At 34.6% G+C, this 24,582-nt stretch overlaps 1 protein-coding gene across 1 annotated transcript in view; it reads left to right on the forward strand.

Annotated features, from left to right (window-relative positions):
• Positions 1-24,582, forward strand: part of LOC123563973 (peroxisomal membrane protein PMP34-like) — a 58,161-nt gene that overhangs the window by 9,098 nt on the left and 24,481 nt on the right. Inside the window, exons 2-5 of the mRNA XM_053525901.1 lie at positions 2,794-2,854; positions 5,863-5,929; positions 10,696-10,850; positions 16,351-16,476. Of these exons, the coding sequence (XP_053381876.1) occupies positions 2,794-2,854; positions 5,863-5,929; positions 10,696-10,850; positions 16,351-16,476 (409 nt within the window). The remainder of the gene's footprint in view (positions 1-2,793; positions 2,855-5,862; positions 5,930-10,695; positions 10,851-16,350; positions 16,477-24,582) is intronic.

A 24,582-nucleotide genomic window follows, 5' to 3' on the forward strand; every position in this document is an offset into this window, starting at 1 on the left:
TAGAGGTCACATTTTTGGCCCAATCTTAATGAAACTTGGTCAGAATGTTACCCTCAATAAAATCTTGGACAAGTTCGATATTGGGTCATCTTGGTTCAAAAACTAGGTCACCAGGTCAAATCAAAGGAAAAGCTTGTTAACACTCTAGAGGTCACAATTTTGGCCCAATCTTAATGAAACTTGATCAGAATGTTAATCTTGATGATCTTAAGGTCCAGTTTGAATCTGGGTCATGTAGCACTCTAGAGCACTCTGTAGCACTCATGTTAACACTCTAGAGGCCACATTTATGACTGTATATTCATGAAACTTAGTCAGAATGTTAAACTTGATGATCTTTAGGTCAAGTTCGAATCTGGGTCATGTTGGGTCAGAAACTAGGTCATGGGGTCAAATCAAAGGAATAGCTAGTTAACACTTTAGAGGCCACATTTATGACCATATCTTAATGAAACTTGGCAGAATGTTAATCTTAATGATCTTTAGGTCTGTAGGTCAGGTGAGCGATACAGGGCCTTCATGGCCCTCTTGTTTTTTTTCTCAATAATAGATTTTGATGAAATGTTTTGTATTAAAAGATTATGTTATGATGTATTGAAAAATGAAATAAAAATACTAGGTCACCAGCTTTGTTTCAATTTAATTTGCCCCTAGATATGGTACTATTTTAAACATTTTTCAAAATTTCTGTAGTCCTAAAATATATTTCAGTAAAGTACAATAATCAGCATAAATTTGATTATCTAAGCATTTTTATAATGGAAAACAATATATCTATCTGAAACATGCTAAGAGAAATCAAAAGAGCATGATTTTGTAAAGAAAGGAATACTTGTTCAGCAGACCCAAGGGCTATTTTTGCATATTTTTGTCAGTTTTAAGTTGGTACTTCTGCTATTTTATCGAGTTTCACATAATAGAATTTAATCAAACTCTGCACATACCTTTGGTTATGTCTACCTAATCTATAACAAAATGAAAATTGATAGGTCACCATATTAGATTTCGCTTAAATCAAATTAAAACGAGGTGGGGTGTGGCGGGCATTTATACAACGCAGGTTGGTACGAAATACTCTTTCAGTGTTTGAGCAAATGACTTAGAAATATATATATATAAAATTATCAAACGGCAGATTTCTTAATAAGCGGATTTTAAGGTGTTTCTGAAGCATTTTGATGGCATAGAACGATGAAAGTTTCCGCCCTTTTTTTTAACAAAACCTATAGTTTACGAATGTACGGTACGGGTACAGTATGGGATTAGAAACAGCTGTGACTCAATGCAGAGTTTGGGCGCTGGTATAAATAACAGACTCCAGTATATGTCGGATTGAAGCAATTTGAACTAAAAGTACTTTAAATGTATATATTTTGTAACCATGGTGATACTTACCCTAACCTTTAGTCAGTATATTATACATTTTGTACATTAAATGCATGCGAACATACAATAATTTGCAAATTTTTGCCATACGCGAAATTAGATAATCACTTCCGGGCATGCGCAGAAGACCTCACCAGCTCTGCAGTGAGCTACATCGATTAGAAACACAACCAAATTGGCACGGTGTTGGGGTAAATATCGACCCATCCGGAAAAACTGTAGCGAGTGCCTTTAATGGGAATGTCAAATTTTAAAATGTCTCTTTAAACTCTCTTATAACTTCAAAGTGAATTACCAAATTCATTGTTTTATATTCTTTTAAACTGTATATTGAACATATCTTGTATTCTTTTACTGTGTATTAAATGCATATGGATGAGACACTAAGTAATAAAATGATAAACTAATTTAGAAGTCAGAGATCAGACAGACAGCAGTTTGTATAGAATCATGTAAATTTGCCCATGTGTTAGTCACATAATGAAGTTTCAGTGTAAAAAACAACCATAATTATAGTATTGGATCTCAGCATAAAAAATAGTTAACTACATAGACATAAAGAAGTATTTGACATTATGATCAAGATTGTCAAAGCATTTTGTCACCTCAGAGCAAAAAAATGGTTAACTGCATAGACATAAAAAAGTTTTTAACATTATGACCTCCTATTTTGAAGCATTTTGTCACATCAGAGCAAAAAATGGTTAACTACATAGACATAAAATGTATTTGACATTATGACTTTCTCCTTTTAAGCCCCTTGTGGTTATGGGACAATCTGTGTATGTAAAGAATTGGAACCACTGTCTTACCCTTGCATGATCGTAAGAGGCGAATAATAGGGTCTTAACACTTAGTTTTGTTGTAACTCTGTGATTCCAGCAGGTATAAAAATTTTGATTCCATACCTCATGTTTTTATTTCGATGTAAATGAGATGTGAAACCAAAATTTTTAGTCCTGTTTGGGGCCATATAACCTATACTGTGTTGGTGCGCCGTAAAACCCAAATCAGTCAATCAGTTCTCCTTTTAAGCATTTTATCCCCTATGCAAAAAGTGGTTAACTGCATAGACATAAAGAAGTATTTGACATTATGACCTCCTATTTTGAAGTATCTTCTCACCTCAGAGCAAAAGTGGTTAACTACATAAACATAAAGAAGTACATGTATTTGACATTATGATCAGAACTGTCGATGCGTTTTATCACCTCAGAGCAAAAAGTGGTTAACTGCATAGACATAAAAAAGTGTTTGACATTATGACCTTCTCTTTTGAAGCATTTTATCAGCTCAGAGCAAAAAGTGGTTAAGCACATAGACATAAAGAAATGGTATGCACTTTTTTGCCCTAAGGTGAACATTTTTTGCATGATTATACAAACATTTCTTTTTAACAAATTTCAGGGAAGCGTTGTTGGATTGACTGTGTTTTTTCCTCTTGATACTGCAAGGACAAGACTTCAAGGTAGTATTAGCATGGTTTACACTCCACAGTTCATTTATCATAAAAAGTGGTTAATCTGTTTGTTATTTAGGGCAGCAGGAGTATTAAGGTAACACTGTCAACCTCAGTCCCCTAAAATGTTGCTATATAGTTCATACTCTGTGCTCACTTTTTAGCTCACCTGTCACACAGTGACAAGGTGAGCTTTTGTGATCGCCCTTCATCGGTCGTCCGTCCGTCCACAATTTCCTTGTGAACACGATAGAGACCACATTTTGTATTTGATTTTAATCAAACTTGCACACAACTTGTATGGGCATAATGTCTCAGCACCTTTCGAATACTGGCCAGATCCCATCATGGGTTCCAGAGTTATGGCCCCTTAAAGGGCCAAAATTTGCCATTTTTGGCTTGTGAACACGATACAGACCACATTTTGCAATCAGCTTTAATCAAACTTGCACACAACTTGTATTGGCATAATATCTCAGTTCCTTTCGAAAACTGGCCAGATCCCAACATGGGTTCCAGAGTTATGGCCCCTTAAAGGGCCAAAATATGCTATTTTTGGCTTGTGAACACGATAGAGACCACATTTTGCAATCAACTTTAATCAAACTTGCACACAACTTGTATTGGCGTAATATCTCGGTTTCTTTCGAAAACTGGCCTGATCCCATCATGGGTTGCAGAGTTATGGCCCCTTAAAGGGCCAAAATTTGCTATTTTAGGCTTGTGAACACCATAGAGACAACATTTTGCAATCATCTATAATCAAACTTGCAAATGACTTGTATTGGCATAATATTATTCCGGTTCCTTTCGAAAACTGGCCAGATCCCATCATGGGTTCCAGAGTTATGGCCCCTTAAAGGGCCAACATTTGCTATTTTGGCTTTTGCAGCCATATAGAGACTTCATTTATGATTTGATTTGATACAAACTTGCAAAATATCTTCAACAACAATAAATCTTGGATTCCATGATGAATTTGTCAGATCCAATCATAGGTTCTGGAGTTGTGGCCCCTGATTGACCCCTAAAAGAGCCAAAATTTGGTAATTTTTACCTTGTGAACATGATAGAAGTGACATTTTATATTTGATTCTAACCACACTTAAACACAACTTAGTCACAATAAGATCTTGGTTCCTTTCGAAAACCGGCTAGATTCCATCATGGGTTCTAGAATTATTGCCCCTGAAAGGGGCAAACTTTTCTATTTTGGCCATTTCAGCCATATAGAGGTTTCATTTATGCTTTGATTTGATAAAACTTGCACAGAATGATTATCTTGATGATCTCTAGGCCTGGATCGAAACTGGGTCATGTTGGGTCAAAAACTAGTCATCAGGTCAGATAAAGGGAAAGCTTGTTATCAACTTAGAGGCCCCATTTAGACCTAATCTTCATGAAACTTGGTCAGAATGTTTATCTTGATGATTTCTATGCCAGATTTGAAACTGGGTCATATGGGGTCAGAAACTAGGTCATCAGGTCAAATCAAAGGAAAAGCTTGTTAACACTCTTTAGGCCACATTTATGACCCTATCTTCATGAAACTTGGTCAGAATGTTTATCTTGATGATTCCTAGGCCAAGTTTGAAACTGGGTCATTTTGGGTCAAAAGCTAGGTCAACCGGTCAAATCAAAGGAAAAGCTTGTTAACCCTCTTGTTCATTTGATGTGCATGAAACTTGGTCCGAATGTTTGTCTGCATGAAATATCGTATGAATTTTTATCTGGGTCATGTGGGGTCAAAAACTAGGTCACCAGGTCAAATCAAAGAATAAGCTTGTTTACACCCTAGGGGGCACATTTTTGATTCTATCTTCATAAATTTTGGTCAGAATGTTTGTTATCATGAAGTCTTGGATGATTTCAAATCTGGGTCATGTGGTTCAAAAACTAGGTTACAAGGTCAAATCATAGGAAAAGCTTGTATACATTCTAGAGGCCATTTTTTTGTCCCAATCTTCCCGAAACTTTGTCAGAATGTTTGTTTTTATAAAATTTTGGACAAGTTTGAATCTGGGTCATGTGGGGTAAAAAACTAGGTCACTAGGTCAAATCAAAGAAAATGCTTTTTTACACTCAAGAGGCCACGTTTTTTGGTCCAATCTTAATGAAAATTGGTCAGAATATTTGTCTCCATGAAATCACTAGGTAAAACATGTTTACACTGTAATGGTGTGTTATTAATGGATCGCGATAATTTTATTTTAACGGTACTTGGTAAAATAAAAAAAAAAGGTAAAGCAGGTATATTTTCAGATAAGTGGTGTTAATTTTTATGTTGTAGTATTCTTAACTTTAAATACGATAACAGATTTGTAGCCTAGTGGATAGTGTGTTGGATCTCTATTCTTTGTATGTTTGCATGGTGTTGGTTCGAGCCCTTCTTTTTTAAAATGATTTTACTTATTCTATTTTAGCAGGTATTTTACATCGTCTTTTGTAAGAGTTTTCTTTATTAAATTTGCAATGTTAATAAATTTAATATCTATTCTAATATGAGATCCTCTGAAAAATTTCAATAAGTAATCAGTATAAGTGCACGAGAAGATCCTGATAAAAATAATTTTACCTGTATTCTTCTGCAGGTTAAACATGTTAGAAATTAAAAAAAAATGTGACTCATCCCATATTCGAACCAGCACCGTAAGATTACAAATCATACGTGTTAACCACTACACCACGCCGCTACTCACATCGGTTTTGACATATAAGATATTTGCCATGTAATGTGTCCACCTGATTCCCTATTTCATTGTTATGGGTTGATCCGGTATTAGTAAATAAAGGCCACAGTTATCGCGTTTTGTTAATACACAGGTGAGCGACCTAGGGCCATCTTGGCCTCCTTGTTAAATTGTTGACATGACAAAAAGTACAGTTAACAAGGACTTAAATATTGCAAGTACATGTAGTAAGAAGAAACAAAATGAGTCAACAGCACAAACTAGTATTCAATATTTGATCATTTTTGTCATGATTTTTAATTTTTTTTATTTGTTCTTGCATTTCAGTTGACGAGAAACGAAAAGCAGATTATTCTTATGCTGTTATTTTAGATATTATAAAACAAGAAGGATTGTAAGTAATTTGTTTTGATGAATCACCTGAAGCAAATTAATTGTTATTGAAAATCTCTGGAAGATCATTCAGATATTAGGAGTGAGCTGCTAGAGACATTTTAATTATGTCTCCCACCACACAGTGGTGTGGGAGACATATTGATTTACTCCTGTCTCTCATCCAATCTTCATCAAACTTGAACAAAATGTGCTTGACCATAAGTCCTCGGCCAAGTTCGATAACTAGCCAAATCGGCCCCAGCACTTTGGAATTATGGCCCTTGAAACATTGTTTTTTGAAAATCAAAGCACTGAAAGTCTGATTGGGTTGTATTCAGATGATTAGGTAGTTGTGGGAGACATGCGCTTTTCTCAAAAGCAGCTCTTGTTACCAGTTGGTTTCATAATACTTCCGTAACAATTTTTCAGTTAATGATCTGTTTATTTTACCACAGTCCATAAACAGTGATTAATACAAGTTTCATTTCTATTATACTTACTGACTAGACTTTCCTTAAAACTAAGTTTGTGCATTAAGGGCTGTTTCCATGGATGAGTCCATTAGGACCTCCATATATGAATCCATTAGGGGGACCTCAACAGATGTGCTATTATGAGAACCTCAATGGATGAATCTATTTGGGGTGGGGGGCACAGATGTGTCCAGAAGTAGAGCCTCCACGGATGAATCCATTAGGGGGACTTCCATGGATGTGTCCATTAGGAGAGCCTCCATATATGAATCCATTAGGGGGGCCTCGACAGATGTGCCATTAAGAGAACCTCAATGGATGAATCTATTAGGGTCGGGGAGGGGGACCTTCACAGATGTGTCCAGTAGGAAAGCCTCTGTGTAGAGATGGTACCTAAAAATTCAAATTGCATCTCATATTACTTCCTGTCGAAAACTTAATACCGGAGTACCTCAATTATATAATGGTTTAACTTTCATACTTCATTTTTCATGCTGAATGGCAATATTTAATCCAAAACATTTGGTCCTACTTGGAAAAGTGAAGCCAGTGACAGATAAATCTTCTAGGACTATTTAGTTATCTGAATAAAGTATGCATAGATTCGGATGTGTTTCCCAAAGTATAGTTTACTTCAAGATCTATGAATAATCATTCAAACAAAAAAGTTGAGCATTATATGTCATTTTCAAACGAAATAATTCAAAGACATTTTTTAAATTTATTACTGCCGATAATTTACAGGTGTGGTATGATCGTAGGAAAGAAAACATTATTCATCAGAAAAAAGATATAAATAGACTATATGAATTTTACGACCTCGAATCGCGGTCACACCAAAATCATACCAAAAACTGTGCCAAAAGAAGTTATTTCACTTTTATGACACGCTCCTTGTGTTTACAAATGTACCTGATTTGCATATTGACCGAGGTGTGCGGAATCGCATTTACCTTGCGGAAAACTTCTGTTAATATAATGCAGACGTTCTTTAGTATAAATAGAATGGTTGTGTTAGTTAAAAAGAAATGACAATCACCTTTCTTTAGCTAATCCACCAAAACAACGAAGCCAATATCGCTGTCAAAAGTTCCCATATTTACTGCATGGTACTATGTTGAATTATTGCGTGTGAGATAAGCGATATGCACTTCAGTTTTGCGCTTGATTTGTTGTTGTTGTCGTTGAATACATAGCCTTAGGTACCATCTCTACTCTGTGGATGAATCCATTAGGGGGACTTTCATGGATGTGTCCATTAAGAGATGAATCCATTAGGGAGGGTCAATGACTAGTCCATTAGGAGAGCCTTCATGACTGTGTCCAATTGGGGGCCTCTATCTACTGGGTGGGGGGGGGTCTCCGCAGATGAATCCATTAGGAGAGCCTCCATGTATGAATCCATTAGAGGGGCCTTGACAGATGTGTCCATTAAGAGAACCTCAATGAATGAATCTATTAGGGGGGCCTCCACGGATGTGTGCAGAAGGAGAGCCTTTATGGATGAATCCATTAGGGCACATCCATGGATCTGTCCTTTAGGGGAGCCTCCATGGATGAAGCCATTAGGGGGTCCATGACTTTGTCCATTAGGAGAGCCTTCATGGCTGTGTCCATTAGGAGAGCTTCAATGGATCTTCATGGCTGTGTCCATTAGGAGAGCTTCAATGGATGAGTAGTAAAAGTTTCTGTTGATTAGGACAGCCTCCATGGATGTGTTCATTAGGATAGCCTTCATGGGTATGCGAATTAGGAGAACCTCCCTGGATGTGACTATTAGGAGAGCTTCTATGGATGTGTCCATTAGGAGAGCCTTCTTTGATGTGCCCATTAGAAAGCCTCAGTTGATGTGTTCATTTGGAGAGCTTCCATGGATGTGTCCATTAGGAGAGCTTCTGTGGATGTGTCCATTAGGAGAGCCTTCACAGATGTGTCCATTAGGAGAACTTCTGTGAATGTGTCCATAAGGAGAGCTTCTATGGATGTGTCCATTAGGAGAGCTTCTGTGGATGTGTCCATTAGGAGAGCTTCTATGGATGTGTCCATTTGGAGAGCCTCTGTGGATGTGTCCATTTGGAGAGCCTCTATGGATGTGTCCATTAGGAGAGCCTCTGTGGATGTGTCCATTAGGAGAGCCTCAGTGAATGTGTCCATGTGAAGAGCCTCAGTGGATGTGTCCATTAGGAGAGCCTCCAAGGATGTGTCGATTAGGAGAGCTTCCGCAGATGTGTCCATTAGGAAGCCTCAGTGGATGTGTCCATTAGGAGAGCCTCCACGTATGTGTCCATTAGGAGAGCTTCCGCTGATGTGTCCATTAGGAGAACTTACATGGATGTGTCCATTAGTAGAGCCTCCTTGCATGTGTCCATTAGGAGAGCTTCTGTGGGTGTGTCCATTAGGAGAGCCTCCATGGACATGTCCATTAGGAAGCCTCAGTGGATGTGTCTATTAGGAGAGCTTACATGGATGTGTCCATTAGGAGAACCTTCATGGATGTGTCAATAAGGAGAGCTTCCATGGATATGTTTAAGGTGGGTGGGTGGTCAAGTGGTAACACGCTTGACAGTCAATCCAGAGGTCCGGAGTTCGAATCCCGGTCCAGGCACTGGAAATTTCTGAGATGCTCTTGAGTGTCTCCCACCTAACTTAGAGGCCTGTACTGGTTCTTCCCAGGAAAGACGGCTTCGCGTGTATTGGTGCTATACACTGGGCATGTTAAAGAACCAGACTGTCTATTCGCAAAGAGCTAGGCTAAATTAGCCGGACAGGTCTGTATCTAAAAAGGATTCTCTCTCTCTGTTCTGGGGACTTTATCCGTCTGGTCAGATCGCTCTGTGTCTACTAGTAGAGGATGAATTTCGCGCCCTGTGTGGCTGCGTTTGCTATAAGTAAAGTGCTTTTGAACATGTTTATCATGAAAAGTGCGCTATATAAATCTGGTATAATAATAATAATAATAATATGTCCATTAGGAAGCCTCAGTGGATGTGTCCATTAGGAGAGCTTCCGTGGGTATGTACATTAGGAGAGCTTACATGGATACGTCCATTAGTAGAGCCTCCGTGGATGTGTCTATTAGGAGAGCCTCCACAGATGTGTCCATTAGAAGAGCTTACATGGATGTGTCCATTAGGAGAGCTTCAGTGGATGTGTCCATTAGGAGAGCTTCAGTGGATTTGTCCATTGGGAAGCCTCAGTGGATGTGTCCATTAGGAGAACTTCCGGGGTTGGGGGGGGGCAGGGTGGGGGTCCATTAGGAGAGCTTCAGTGGATGTGTCCATTAGGAGAGCTTCTGTGGATGTGTTCATTAGGAGAGCCTTCATGGATGTGTCCATTAGGAGAGCTTCAGTGGATGTGTCCATTAGGAGAGCTTTTGTGGATGTGTTCATTAGGAGAGCCTTCATGGATGTGTCCATTAGGAGAACTTCAGAGGGGGTGTCCATTAGGAGAGATTCAGTGGATTTGTCAATTAGGAGAGCTTCTGTGGATGTGTCCATTAGGAGAGCCTTCATGGATGTGTCCATTAGGAGAGCCTTCATGGATGTGTCCATTAGGAGAGCCTTCATGGATGTGTCCATTAGGAGAGCCTTCATGGATGTGTCCATTAGGAGAGCCTTCATGGATGTGTCCATTAGGAGAGCCTTCATGGATGTGTCCATTAGGAGAGCTTCTGTGGATGTGTCCATTAGGAGAGCCTTCATGGATGTGTCCATTAGGAGAGCTTCAGTGGATGTGTCCATTAGGAGAGCTTCTGTGGATGTGTTCATTAGGAGAGCCTTCATGGATGTGTCCATTAGGAGAGCTTCTGTGGATGTGTCCATTAGGAGAGCTTCAGTGGATGTGTCCATTAGGAGAGTTTCTGTGGATGTGTCCATTAGGAGAGATTCTGTGGATGTGTCCATTAGGAGAGCTTCAGTGGATGTGTCCATTAGGAGAGCTTCTGTGGATGTGTCCATTAGGAGAGCTTCAGTGGATGTGTCCATTAGGAGAGCTTCTATGGATGTGTCCATTAGGAGAGCTTCTGTGGATGTGTCCATTAGGAGAGATTCTGTGGATGTGTCCATTAGGAGAGCTTCAGTGGATGTGTCCATTAGGAGAGCTTCTGTGGATGTGTCCATTAGGAGAGCCTTCATGGATGTGTCCATTAGGAGAGATTCTGTGGATGAGTTCATTAAGAGAGCCTCTGTGAATTGATTTTAACACAACAAAACAAAAAGTTTTTCAATAAAAGCTGATGCTTATTCAATTCAAATTTTATTCCAGTATAAATTGATTTGTATTTACTAGAACAACCATTTTGTTTTTATTTCAGCTTGTCACTGTACAGGGGTCTTATTCCAGTTGTTACTACCCTATGTTGCTCAAACTTTGTATACTTCTATACCTACAATTGCCTAAAAGCAGTATTTTTAGCAGATGGGGTCAAGCCAGACCCCTTTAAGGATCTTGGTTTCGCATTTATATCAGGTTAGAAACATTAGATGCTATAGTAACTGTTAACTGATGTAATACATTCTGCATAGTGCATAGCCATTAATGCAGTCATATTGCATAGCCATTAATGCAGTCATATTACATAGACATTAATGCAGTCATAGTGCATAGCTATTAATGCAGTTATATTGCATAGAGATTAATGCAGTCATAGTGCATTGTCATTAATGCAGTCATATTGCATAGACATTAATGCAGTCATAGTGCATAGCCATTAATGCAGTCATAGTGCATAGACATTAGTGCAGTCATATTGCATAGACATTAATGCAGTCATATTGCATAGACATTAATGCAGTCATAGTGCATAGACATTAGTGCAGTCATATTGCATAGCCATTAATGCAGTCATATTGCATAGACATTAGTGCAGTCATATTGCATAGCCATTAATGCAGTCATAGTGCATAGACATTAGTGCAGTCATATTGCATAGCCATTAATGCAGTCATAGTGCATAGCCATTAATGCAGTCATAGTGCATTGTCATTAGTGCAGTCATATTGCATAGCCATTAATGCAGTCATAGTGCATAGCCATTAATGCAGTCATATTGCATAGACATTAGGGTAGTCATATTGCATAGCCATTAATGCAGTCATAGTGCATAGCCATTAATGCAGTCATAGTGCATTGTCATTAATGCAGTCATATTGCATAGCCATTAATGCAGTCATAGTGCATAGCCATAAATGCAGTCATAGTGCATTGTCATTAATGCAGTCATAGTGCATTGTCATTAATGCAGTCATAGTGCATAGCCATTAGTGCAGTCATAGTGCATAGACATTAATGCAGTCATAGTGCATTGTCATTAATGCAGTCATAGTGCATAGCCATTAATGCAGTCATATTGCATAGACATTAGTGTAGTCATAGTGCATAGCCATTAATGCAGTCATATTGCATAGACATTAGTGCAGTCATAGTGCATTGTCATTAATGCAGTCATAGTGCATTGTCAGTAATGCAGTCATATTGCATAGACATTAATGCTGTCATATTGCATAGACATTAATGCAGTCATATTGCATAGACATTAATGCAGTCATAGTGCATTGTCATTAATGCAGTCATATTGCATAGACATTAATGCTGTCATAGTGCATAGCCATTAATGCAGTCATATTGCATAGACATTAGTGTAGTCATAGTGCATAGCCATTAATGCAGTCATATTGCATAGACATTAGTGCAGTCATAGTGCATTGTCATTAATGCAGTCATAGTGCATTGTCATTAATGCAGTCATATTGCATAGACATTAATGCTGTCATATTGCATAGACATTAATGCTGTCATATTGCATAGACATTAGTGTAGTCATAGTGCATAGACATTAATGCAGTCATAGTGCATAGACATTAGTGTAGTCATAGTGCATTGTCATTAATGCAGTCATATTGCATAGACATTAGTGTAGTCATAGTGCATAGCCATTAATGCAGTCATATTGCATAGACATTAGTGCAGTCATAGTGCATTGTCATTAATGCAGTCATAGTGCATTTTCATTAATGCAGTCATACTGCATAGACATTAGTGCAGTCATAGTGCATTGTCATTAATGCAGTCATATTGCATAGACATTAATGCTGTCATATTGCAATGCCATTAATGCAGTCATAGTGCATAGCCATTAATGCAGTCATAGTGCATAGACATTAATGCAGTCATAGTGCATAATTTACGAGGGGGGCATTCTGAAAGTCTTGCAACCTGTGGTATATCAGAAAAACTGAAGATGATAGTAAATATTTAACAAGTCCAAGCGGTCTGGTTATTCACCCTTAACTTCCACACATGTTTTCAGCCATCTGATCCATTAGGCAAATGCCTCAAGATACTCCCAATTTGCATCCTCACCAAAAAAATCACAAGGGGCAAGATCTGGACTATAGGGTGAGTGTAGCAAGGTTTTAAGTCCCTGGTATGCCAGGTAATCTAGCACCACATTGGAAACATGAGCTGGGGCATTGTCATGAAGCAGATTCAAGCCAAGCACCCTGGTCTTTGGATGGGCATCCATGTAGTGGCATACCACTCATGGTAGGTAGGACAGTTGCAAAGTAAAATGAGCCTGTGACAGTCTTGTGCACAAGGATAGGAACTTAACAAATGGGGTACCCAAAGTGCACATATCTTATGAAGCCCAAGACTTTGCTTTAAGTTAATATAAACAACTGCCCCTACCCAAACTATTGCCATATCTATCTGACAACTTCTGTTCAGTGTATTGGGCATCTTTGTTAATAACTTTGTGACGGTAGTGACGTCTTTTTTAGCTGACAAAGGACACCCTGGTCTTAGGTCATCTTCAAGCGATGACCTACCCTACTTAAATCCTTCTGCCCACCAAGTAACTGTAACTCTATCCATAAGGAACAACATGTCAGCTTTGATTTCAGTTTGAGGATAATAAAGTAATGTGCCAATTTTGTTATAAGTTCTTTGCTCTTCAACAGCCATGATAGCTTATTTCAAAAGAAATCTACTTAATTGCCAAAACCATGTCTTATAGATATCAACTGGCCATCTTTCATTAAAATATCTAATCTTTAGATATTTACTTCAAATGTAGAAAATCTTCATCAGATGTAGATTTAATTTTATCAAATTTATAAATTAGGTTTACATCAATAATTAATTTTCACAAACTAACAGTTGATTGCTGAAAAAACTTCCAGTTGATTAGTTATAGTACTAGTACACATTTCTACTATGTTTAGCTACACATGTATGCAGTGTGTACATAAAGTTGTTAATTTTATGTTAAAGCGACATCATGGTGTGAGATCTTAAAACATCAAAATTTTCCTATATTCACCCTTATGTCGCATATTTGATGTTACAACAATGTATTCTTCATCGAATTCTGTTGAAAATTGTTGTTTTTCTACAAAATCTAAAATAAAAGCATTTGTCTGCGATTTCTGAAAAGGGTTTCCCAGTTTATAAAAAATGGGATTCTGTTCAGTGAGCACCTTGCAAACATTACCTGTCAGTGAGAAAAAATGAGTAATGTAGCAAAATGATGCGTAATGTAGCAAATTGGGGCGTAATGTATAAATAAATGTAATACTAGAGCTAAAATACTTGCACAATGACATGTTTTGTTGCTTATAAAACATTATCTCTCATGAATATTATGATAATTATTATTTTATATATGGTAAAACACATTATATAGGTAGCATTCAAAGGTAAGTACGGTGTAATGATGGCCTGTATAGTTATCTAAGCATAATGCCGATCATAAATAAGGCTAGTAGAGGCGTAATGTATGTATGAAATTTATACCAGAGATAAAATACTTGCAGAGTGACATGGTGTATTGCATAAAAACATTTTCTCTAATAAATTGATGAGAAATATTAATTTTATCTATTAGTATGGTAAACTGCATTATATAGATAGCACTCATAGTGAAGTCCAGCGTATTGATGATGAAAGCCTAGTATATATAGGCGTAATATTGATTGTAAATACAGTTTTTGTTAAGATACAAACACTTTCAAAATGAATCCGATGAATAAACATTTTGTTGAAAATGGAATAATGAGTAATGATTTTATGGAATACAAAATAATTAATTAACTTGCTTATTAATCTAGTTGGCAGAGTTAATGTTAGATTCAGCCCTTTCCGTATCAAGGTGTGTTGGGTATTGTTCGCAAGATCCAAGTATGAGTTTTTTATAATCATAAGCATCTCCTGGGAGGGTTTTATGATATTTTTTTAATTTTAAAATATCTTAAATAATGCAGTGTTTTCTCTCATAGTTTATGGTTTGAAACTTATTTTGTAGTTGTGTAAGGATCCAAATATTTAATACTTTTAAACATTGATTAGTTCACATGCTTAGCATTTTCGGCGTGGCATTTTTTTCTGCACAATCCGCATGGAAATTGCACTTGTTTTTCCTCAACCCATAATCACAGATCACAATATTCTGTATTGTTCAAATATGAATAGTTTATATATTCCAATAAAACAAATAATCACAATGCACGATTTTTAGCAAATGCATATCTACGTATATTTATTTAGAATGAAGAATATATAACTAAATAAATTGTAAAAAAAGGCATTTATATTGATAATATTAACTGAGACAGAAGCAACCAATTAAACACTTTAAAATCTGAGTATTTTCTTTGACCAGTGACATTGTTGGATTAAAGATACCTTTCATGTTGATCAGCGCCATGCGATCCTAACTGAAATTGGTCCTTTAATAAATTTCAGTGTTGTTTTAAGCAGACGCAAATTTTATGATTAAAGACGACTCATGTGACATTACACGGTAGTTGACTAAAGAAGACACGTGTGATATACACAGTAGTAGCATGTTATTGTCCCCTCTCTAAACAATCATGGATTGCGATGTAATTTTGATTTGATCAAATGTAATAACGATTTTGTTAATAAAAGTTGGAATCGCAGTATCATTTGAAAATATAAAGTTAGTAAATGGCATCTGACACAATACTTACAATAAAATTGATATTGAGTTTTTAATTGATCTCGAATGTCTTTGTATTCTTTCATAATATAATTATTTCTGAAAAAATAAAGGGGAAGAATTTATCTAATTATAAGAAAAACAAATGTCTAAATGTAAGAAAAACGTTGACATTCCCTTTTATCGAATTGATGCAAATTAATATATGCATGAAGAAAGAATTTGACCTAAAAGGGAAATAACAGGCCTAATATATAAAGAGGGCAGTCAGAAATAGTTTTGAAAATATCTATGCCTGATTTTTAGGCTATAAATGTATCATTAAGTGCTATATAATCTTTTTCCTTCCATTATAAATATCAATATCTAAGCGACATTATGTCTAATTCCCCCATACATTATACAGCATTAGGCCACATTTTGCCATGCGCAGTTTTGGTTTGCTGCCCACGTGATGATAGTGTCTAAAAATACTATCGCTTCTCGTTCTATATTTATCAGTGTTTACATTTATAAAGTGTTGCAACGGTTTATAAAAGTGCAGGAGAAAAACTTTTAAAACTCGAATGTTCCCGTAATTCAAACAAGAGTTTGAACTATTAAGTTTCATGTACATAATATATAAAACCATGGCGGAATTTTGCCTTTCGGTGATATTTATTTTAAAAAATCACAATGTGTGGGTTAGTCATTTTAACATAAACTACATGAAATATTTGTTCATGTTTTCAGATACAAAAATTGGGTCTGATATACCTTTAATTTTTGTATTATTACGTCGTCATATAATAATTTCCACCTACATTTTGTACAAAGAGAGAATTACCCTGTTTATACATGTCTAGTTTATCAAAATATGTACTGTGCAAGAAGATATTGTGAAAATTGCAAGACTTTCAGAATGTCCCTCATATTACAGACATTGTGTTATTCTAAGTGGTATTTATATTGAAGTTTTCTTGTTTCATTCCAAAACTGTATTGTTCAGTTATTCTTGTGTTGTTTTAGGTGTGGTAAATGTTTTAGTTACTACACCACTATGGGTTGTGAACACTCGCTTGAAGCTTCAAGGAATCAAGTTTCAGACTGAAGAGTACAGAGGTGATAAACAAGTCAGATATAATGGTATTATAGGTATGTCTATCAATTAACATTATTGAATATTATAAAATATTTCTTACTGTACTGATAACTTTAAAAACACATCAATGATCTTATCCTGCTGTTTAGAATGTCGTCAGAAGTTTTTATCAGAGTAACTGTTATGCTTGCAATTATTGTATGTAAAGATGACATTATGAGTTTTGTGTAAATTTCTTAGAATTTATGGCCAATTTTCAGGAAGTTATTGTGGTAAGTTTTTATAACAGAATGTTCTTACAGTTGGAACATCTTTCATGATTCTCACTTCTCAGTACTTACAGTTGGAATTCTCATTTCATTCTGTTGGAACACCTTTCCTGATACTCATTTCTTACAGTTGAACATCTTTCATGTCTCTCATTTCTTACAGTTGGAACAACTTTCATGATTCTCATTTCTTACAGTTGAACATCTTTCATGTCTCTCATTTCTTACTGTTGGAACAACTTTCCTGATTCTCATTTCTTACTTTTGGAATTCTCATTTCAAACTGTTGGAACATCTTTCCTGATTCTCATTTCTTACTGTTTGAATATCTTTCATGATTCTTATTTCTTACTTTTGGAATTCTCATTTCAAACTGTTGGAACATCTTTAACTGATTCTCATTTCTTACAGTTGAACATCTTTAACTGATTCTCATTTCTTACAGTTGAACATCTTTCATGTCTCTCATTTCTTACTGTTGGAACAACTTTCATGATTCTCATTTCTTACTGTTGGAACATCTTTAACTGATTCTCATTTCTTACAGTTGAACATCTTTCATGTCTCTCATTTCTTACTGTTGGAACATCTTTCATGATTCTCATTTCTTACTTTTGGAATTCTCATTTCAAACTGTTGGAACATCTTTCCTGATTCTCATTTCTTACTGTTTGAATATCTTTCATGATTCTTATTTCTTACTTTTGGAATTCTCATTTCTTACTGTTGGAACATCTTTAACTGATTCTCATTTCTTACAGTTGAACATATTTAACTGATTCTCATTTCTTACAGTTGAACATCTTTCATGTCTCTCATTTCTTACTGTTGGAACAACTTTCATGATTCTCATTTCTTACTGTTGGAACATCTTTAACTGATTCTCATTTCTTACAGTTGAACATCTTTCATGTCTCTCATTTCTTACTGTTGGAACATCTTTCCTGATTCTCATTTCTTACTGTTGGAACATCTTTTCTGATTCTGATTTCTTACTGTTGGAACATCTTTCCTGATTCTCATTTCTTACTGTTGGAATATCTTTTATGATTCTCATTTCTTACTTTTGGAATTCTCATTTCTTACTGTTGGAATATCTTTCATGATTCTCATTTCTTACTTTTGGAATTCTCTTTTCATACTGTTAGAGCATCTTTCATGATTCTCATTTCGTACTGTTGGAATATCTTTCATGATTCTCATTTCTTACTTTTGAAATTCTCATTTCTTACTGTTGGAATATCTTTCATGATTCTCATTTCTTACTTTTGGAATTCTCATTTCTTACTGTTGGAACATCTTTCCTGATTCTCATTTTGTACTGTTGGAACATCTTTCATGATTCTCATTTCTTACTTTTGGAATATCTTTCATGATTCTCATTTCTTACTACTGGAATTCTCATTTCATACTGTTGGAATATCTTTCCTGATTCTCATTTCTTACTGTTGGAATATCTTTCATGATTCTCATTTCTTACTACTGGAATTCTCATTTCATACTGTTGGAATATCTTTCCTGATTCTCATTTCTTACTGTTGGAATATCTTTCATGATTCTCATTTCTTACTTTTGGAATTCTCATTTCATTCTGTTGGAACATCTTTCCTGATATTCATTTCTTACAGTTGAACATCTTTCATGAATTTCATTTCTTACTGTTAGAACAACTTTCCTGATTCTCATTTCTTACAGTTGGAACATCTTTCATGAATTTCATTTCTTACTGTTGGAACAACTTTCATGATTCTCATTTCTTATTACTGGAATTCTCATTTCATACTGTCGGAACATCTTTTCTGATTCTCATTTCTTACTGTTGGAACATCTTTTCTGATTCTCATTTCTTACTGTTGGAACATCTTTCCTGATTCTCATTTCTTACTGTTGGAATATCTTTTATGATTCTCATTTCTTACTTTTGGAATTCTCATTTCTTACTGTTGGAATATCTTTCATGATTCTCATTTCTTACTTTTGGAATTCTCTTTTCATACTGTTAGAGCATCTTTCATGATTCTCATTTCGTACTGTTGGAATATCTTTCATGATTCTCATTTCTTACTTTTGAAATTCTCATTTCTTACTGTTGGAATATCTTTCATGATTCTCATTTCTTACTTTTGGAATTCTCATTTCTTACTGTTGGAACATCTTTCCTGATTCTCATTTTGTACTGTTGGAACATCTTTCATGATTCTCATTTCTTACTTTTGGAATTCTCATTTCTTACTGTTGGAAACACTTTCATGATTCTCATTTCGTACTTTTGGAATTCTCATTTCTTACTGTTGGAACATCTTTCCTGATTCTCATTTCTTACTGTTGGAACATCTTTTGGAATTCTCATTTCTTACTGTTGGAATATCTTTCATGATTCTCATTTCTTACTTTTGGAATTCTCATTTCTTACTGTTGGAACATGTTTCCTGATTCTCATTTTATACTGATGGAACAGGTTATCTGATTCTCATTCCTATCTGTTGGAACATCTTTCTGATTTCTTACAGTTGGAACATACAGTCGAATACCGTTACCTCGATATTCAAGGGACTGTAAAAATTGCATCGACGTATCCGAAGTTCGACGTAACGATATTGACTATCTGGGATAACTTTATACTTGTGTCGGACGTCTATATTGTCACTATATCCAATGTTTTTTTCAGAGGGTTTTAAAGGGGAAAGAAATAATATAAAAAGTAAATATGATTTTAATTTTATTGACAAAAAACATCTTAATTAAATAGTACATACACACATTTAAGTTTTAAATTTTTCAAAATATACATGTAAACATTAAAATTTAGCATTTTATTCCTTCCATAAATAAGTCTGAATGCAGCTGTAATGTTCCTAGTTGAGTAGTCATTTTGACTGTGTTCGATAACGAAAATTTGTACCTGTGTAATACGCATATTGTCACTCAATCCTAAACGGAAGATACAGAAAAATATTTCATCCAAATTAGTTGTTGTATTGGAAAACAATTGCCCGCTTGCACGCTGTTTTATAAGACTAATTATTGGGAATTAAATGCAAACTACCTAACATTTGAATTGGATTAAAGATTAAATAACAACACACTAACTTGATTATGATAAATACATCGCCGGACAACAATAGGTTGCTTTTCACACCTTACAAATAACATGGATATTTTTTGACACGCTGTGATATCGACGAAACCAGGTGTAAAAACAATACAGGTAAGTTGACGGGACTGAAAAATCTCATCGAGCTAAACAAAATATCGAGCTAATCATATCGAGGTAATGATAAATAATTACATTAGAATATATAGGGAAAAATCGGGACCGACTAAAACACATCGTGCTAACCGGAGTATCGAGCTAACCGATATCGAGGTAACGATATTCAACTGTATTTCCAAATCCACATTCTTACTGTTTGAACATCTTTCCTGATTCACATTTTTTACAGTTTGAACATATTCAGTGATTCTCATTTCTTACAGTTGGAACAGCTTTCATAATTCTCATTTCTTACAGTTGGAACATCTTTCTGATTTCTTACAGTTGGAACATATTTCCAGATCCACTTTCCAAATCCACATTCTTACTGTTGGAACATCTTTCCTGATTCACAATTCTTACTACTGGAATTCTCATTTCATACTGTTGGAACATCTTTTCTGATTCTCATTTCTTACTGTTGGAACATCTTTTCTGATTCTCATTTCTTACTGTTTGAACATCTTTCCTGATTCTCATTTCTTACTGTTGGAACATCTTTCCTGATTCTCATTTCTTACTGTTGGAATATCTTTTATGATTCTCATTTCTTACTTTTGGAATTCTCATTTCTTACTGTTGGAATATCTTTCATGATTCTCATTTCTTACTTTTGGAATTCTCATTTCTTACTGTTGGAACATCTTTCCTGATTCTCATTTTGTACTGTTGGAACATCTTTCATGATTCTCATTTCTTACTTTTGGAATTCTCATTTCTTACTGTTGGAATATCTTTCATGATTCTCATTTCGTACTTTTGGAATTCTCATTGTTTGTTGGAACATCTTTCATGATTCTCATTTCTTACTTTTGAAATTCTCATTTCATACTGTTGGAACATCTTTCATGATTCTCATTTCTTACTTTTGGAATTCTCATTTCGTACTGTTGGAACATCTTTCATGATTTTCATTTCTTACTTTTGGAATTCTCATTTCTTACTGTTGGAACATCATTCATGATTTTCATTTCTTACTTTTGGAATTCTCATTTCATACTGTTAGAACATCTTTCTTGATTCTCATTTCTTACTTTTGGAATTCTCATTTCATGCTGTTAGAACATCTTTCATGATTCTCATTTCTTTCTTTTGGAATTCTCATTTCATACTGTTAGAATATCTTTCATGATTCTTATTTCGTACTGTTGGAATTCTCATTTCATACTGTTAGAATATCTTTCATGATTCTCATTTCTTACTTTTGGAATTCTCATTTCATACTGTTAGAATATCTTTCATGATTCTCATTTCTTACTTTTGGAATTCTCATTTCATACTGTTGGAATATCTTTCATGATTCTCATTTCTTACTTTTGGAATTCTCATTTCATACTGTTGGAATATCTTTCATGATTCTCATTTCTTACTTTTGGAATTCTCATTTCATACTGTTAGAGCATCTTTCATGATTCTCATTTCGTACTGTTGGAACATCTTGCATGATTCTCATTTCTTACTTTTGAAATTCTCATTTCATACTGTTGGAATATCTTTCATGATTCTCATTTCTTACTTTTGGAATTCTCCTTTCATACTGTTGGAATATCTTTCATGATTCTCATTTCTTATTTTTGGAATTCTCATTTCTTACTGTTGGAATATCTTTCATGATTCTCATTTCTTACTTTTGGAATTCTCATTTCATACTGTTAGAGCATCTTTCATGATTCTCATTTCGTACTGTTGGAACATCTTTCATGATTCTCATTTCTTACTTTTGAAATTCTCATTTCATACTGTTGGAATATCTTTCATGATTCTCATTTCTTACTTTTGGAATTCTCATTTCATACTGTTGGAATATCTTTCATGATTCTCATTTGTTATTTTTGGAATTCTCATTTCTTACTGTTGGAATATCTTTCATGATTCTCATTTCTTACTTTTGGAACACCTTTCCTGATTCTCATTTCTTACTGTTGGAATATCTTTTATGATTCTCATTTCTTACTTTTGGAATTCTCATTTCTTACTGTTGGAATATCTTTCATGATTCTCATTTCTTACTTTTGGAATTCTCATTTCTTACTGTTGGAACATCTTTCCTGATTCTCATTTTGTACTGTTGGAACATCTTTCATGATTCTCATTTCTTACTTTTGGAATTCTCATTTCTTACTGTTGGAATATCTTTCATGATTCTCATTTCGTACTTTTGGAATTCTCATTGTTTGTTGGAACATCTTTCATGATTCTCATTTCTTACTTTTGAAATTCTCATTTCGTACTGTTGGAACATCTTTCATGATTTTCATTTCTTACTTTTGGAATTCTCATTTCTTACTGTTGGAACATCATTCATGATTTTCATTTCTTACTTTTGGAATTCTCATTTCATGCTGTTAGAACATCTTTCTTGATTCTCATTTCTTACTTTTGGAATTCTCATTTCATGCTGTTAGAACATCTTTCATGATTCTCATTTCTTTCTTTTGGAATTTTCATTTCATACTGTTAGAATATCTGTCATGATTCTTATTTCGTACTGTTGGAATTCTCATTTCATACTGTTGGAATATCTTTCATGATTCTCATTTCTTACTTTTGGAATTCTCATTTCATACTGTTAGAGCATCTTTCATGATTCTCATTTCGTACTGTTGGAACATCTTTCATGATTCTCATTTCTTACTTTTGAAATTCTCATTTCATACTGTTGGAATATCTTTCATGATTCTCATTTCTTACTTTTGGAATTCTCATTTCATACTGTTGGAATATCTTTCATGATTCTCATTTCTTATTTTTGGAATTCTAATTTCTTACTGTTGGAATATCTTTCATGATTCTCATTTCTTACTTTTGGAATTCTCATTTCATACTGTTAGAGCATCTTTCATGATTCTCATTTCGTACTGTTGGAACATCTTTCATGATTCTCATTTCTTACTTTTGAAATTCTCATTTCATACTGTTGGAATATCTTTCATGATTCTCATTTCTTACTTTTGGAATTCTCATTTCATACTGTTGGAATATCTTTCATGATTCTCATTTCTTATTTTTGGAATTCTCATTTCTTACTGTTGGAATATCTTTCATGATTCTCATTTCTTACTTTTGGAACACCTTTCCTGATTCTCATTTCTTACTGTTGGAATATCTTTTATGATTCTCATTTCTTACTTTTGGAATTCTCATTTCTTACTGTTGGAATATCTTTCATGATTCTCATTTCTTACTTTTGGAATTCTCATTTCTTACTGTTGGAACATCTTTCCTGATTCTCATTTTGTACTGTTGGAACATCTTTCATGATTCTCATTTCTTACTTTTGGAATTCTCATTTCTTACTGTTGGAATATCTTTCATGATTCTCATTTCGTACTTTTGGAATTCTCATTGTTTGTTGGAACATCTTTCATGATTCTCATTTCTTACTTTTGAAATTCTCATTTCATACTGTTGGAACATCTTTCATGATTTTCATTTCTTACTTTTGGAATTCTCATTTCTTACTGTTGGAACATCATTCATGATTTTCATTTCTTACTTTTGGAATTCTCATTTCATACTGTTAGAACATCTTTCTTGATTCTCATTTCTTACTTTTGGAATTCTCATTTCATGCTGTTAGAACATCTTTCATGATTCTCATTTCTTTCTTTTGGAATTCTCATTTCATACTGTTAGAATATCTGTCATGATTCTTATTTCGTACTGTTGGAATTCTCATTTCATACTGTTAGAATATCTTTCATGATTCTCATTTCTTACTTTTGGAATTCTCATTTCATACTGTTGGAATATCTTTCATGATTCTCATTTCTTACTTTTGGAATTCTCATTTCATACTGTTGGAATATCTTTCATGATTCTCATTTCTTACTTTTGGAATTCTCATTTCATACTGTTGGAATATCTTTCATGATTCTCATTTCTTACTTTTGGAATTCTCATTTCATACTGTTAGAGCATCTTTCATGATTCTCATTTCGTACTGTTGGAACATCTTTCATGATTCTCATTTCTTACTTTTGAAATTCTCATTTCATACTGTTGGAATATCTTTCATGATTCTCATTTCTTACTTTTGGAATTCTCATTTCATACTGTTGGAATATCTTTCATGATTCTCATTTCTTATTTTGGAATTCTCATTTCTTACTGTTGGAATATCTTTCATGATTCTCATTTCTTACTTTTGGAATTCTCATTTCATACTGTTAGAGCATCTTTCATGATTCTCATTTCGTACTGTTGGAACATCTTTCATGATTCTCATTTCTTACTGTTGGAACATCTTTCATGATTCTCATTTCTTACTTTTGAAATTCTCATTTCATACTGTTGGAACATCATTCATGATTTTCATTTCTTACTTTTGGAATTCTCATTTCATACTGTTAGAACATCTTTCTTGATTCTCATTTCTTACTTTTGGAATTCTTATTTCATGCTGTTAGAACATCTTTCATGATTCTCATTTCTTTCTTTTGGAATTCTCATTTCATACTGTTAGAATATCTGTCATGATTCTTTTTTCGTACTGTTGGAATTCTCATTTCATACTGTTAGAATATCTTTCATGATTCTCATTTCTTACTTTTGGAATTCTCATTTCATACTGTTGGAATATCTTTCATGATTCTCATTTCTTACTTTTGGAATTCTCATTTCATACTGTTGGAATA

The sequence above is a fragment of the Mercenaria mercenaria genome, chromosome 2, assembly GCF_021730395.1.
Source record: "Mercenaria mercenaria strain notata chromosome 2, MADL_Memer_1, whole genome shotgun sequence".
Lineage (NCBI taxonomy): Eukaryota > Metazoa > Mollusca > Bivalvia > Venerida > Veneridae > Mercenaria > Mercenaria mercenaria.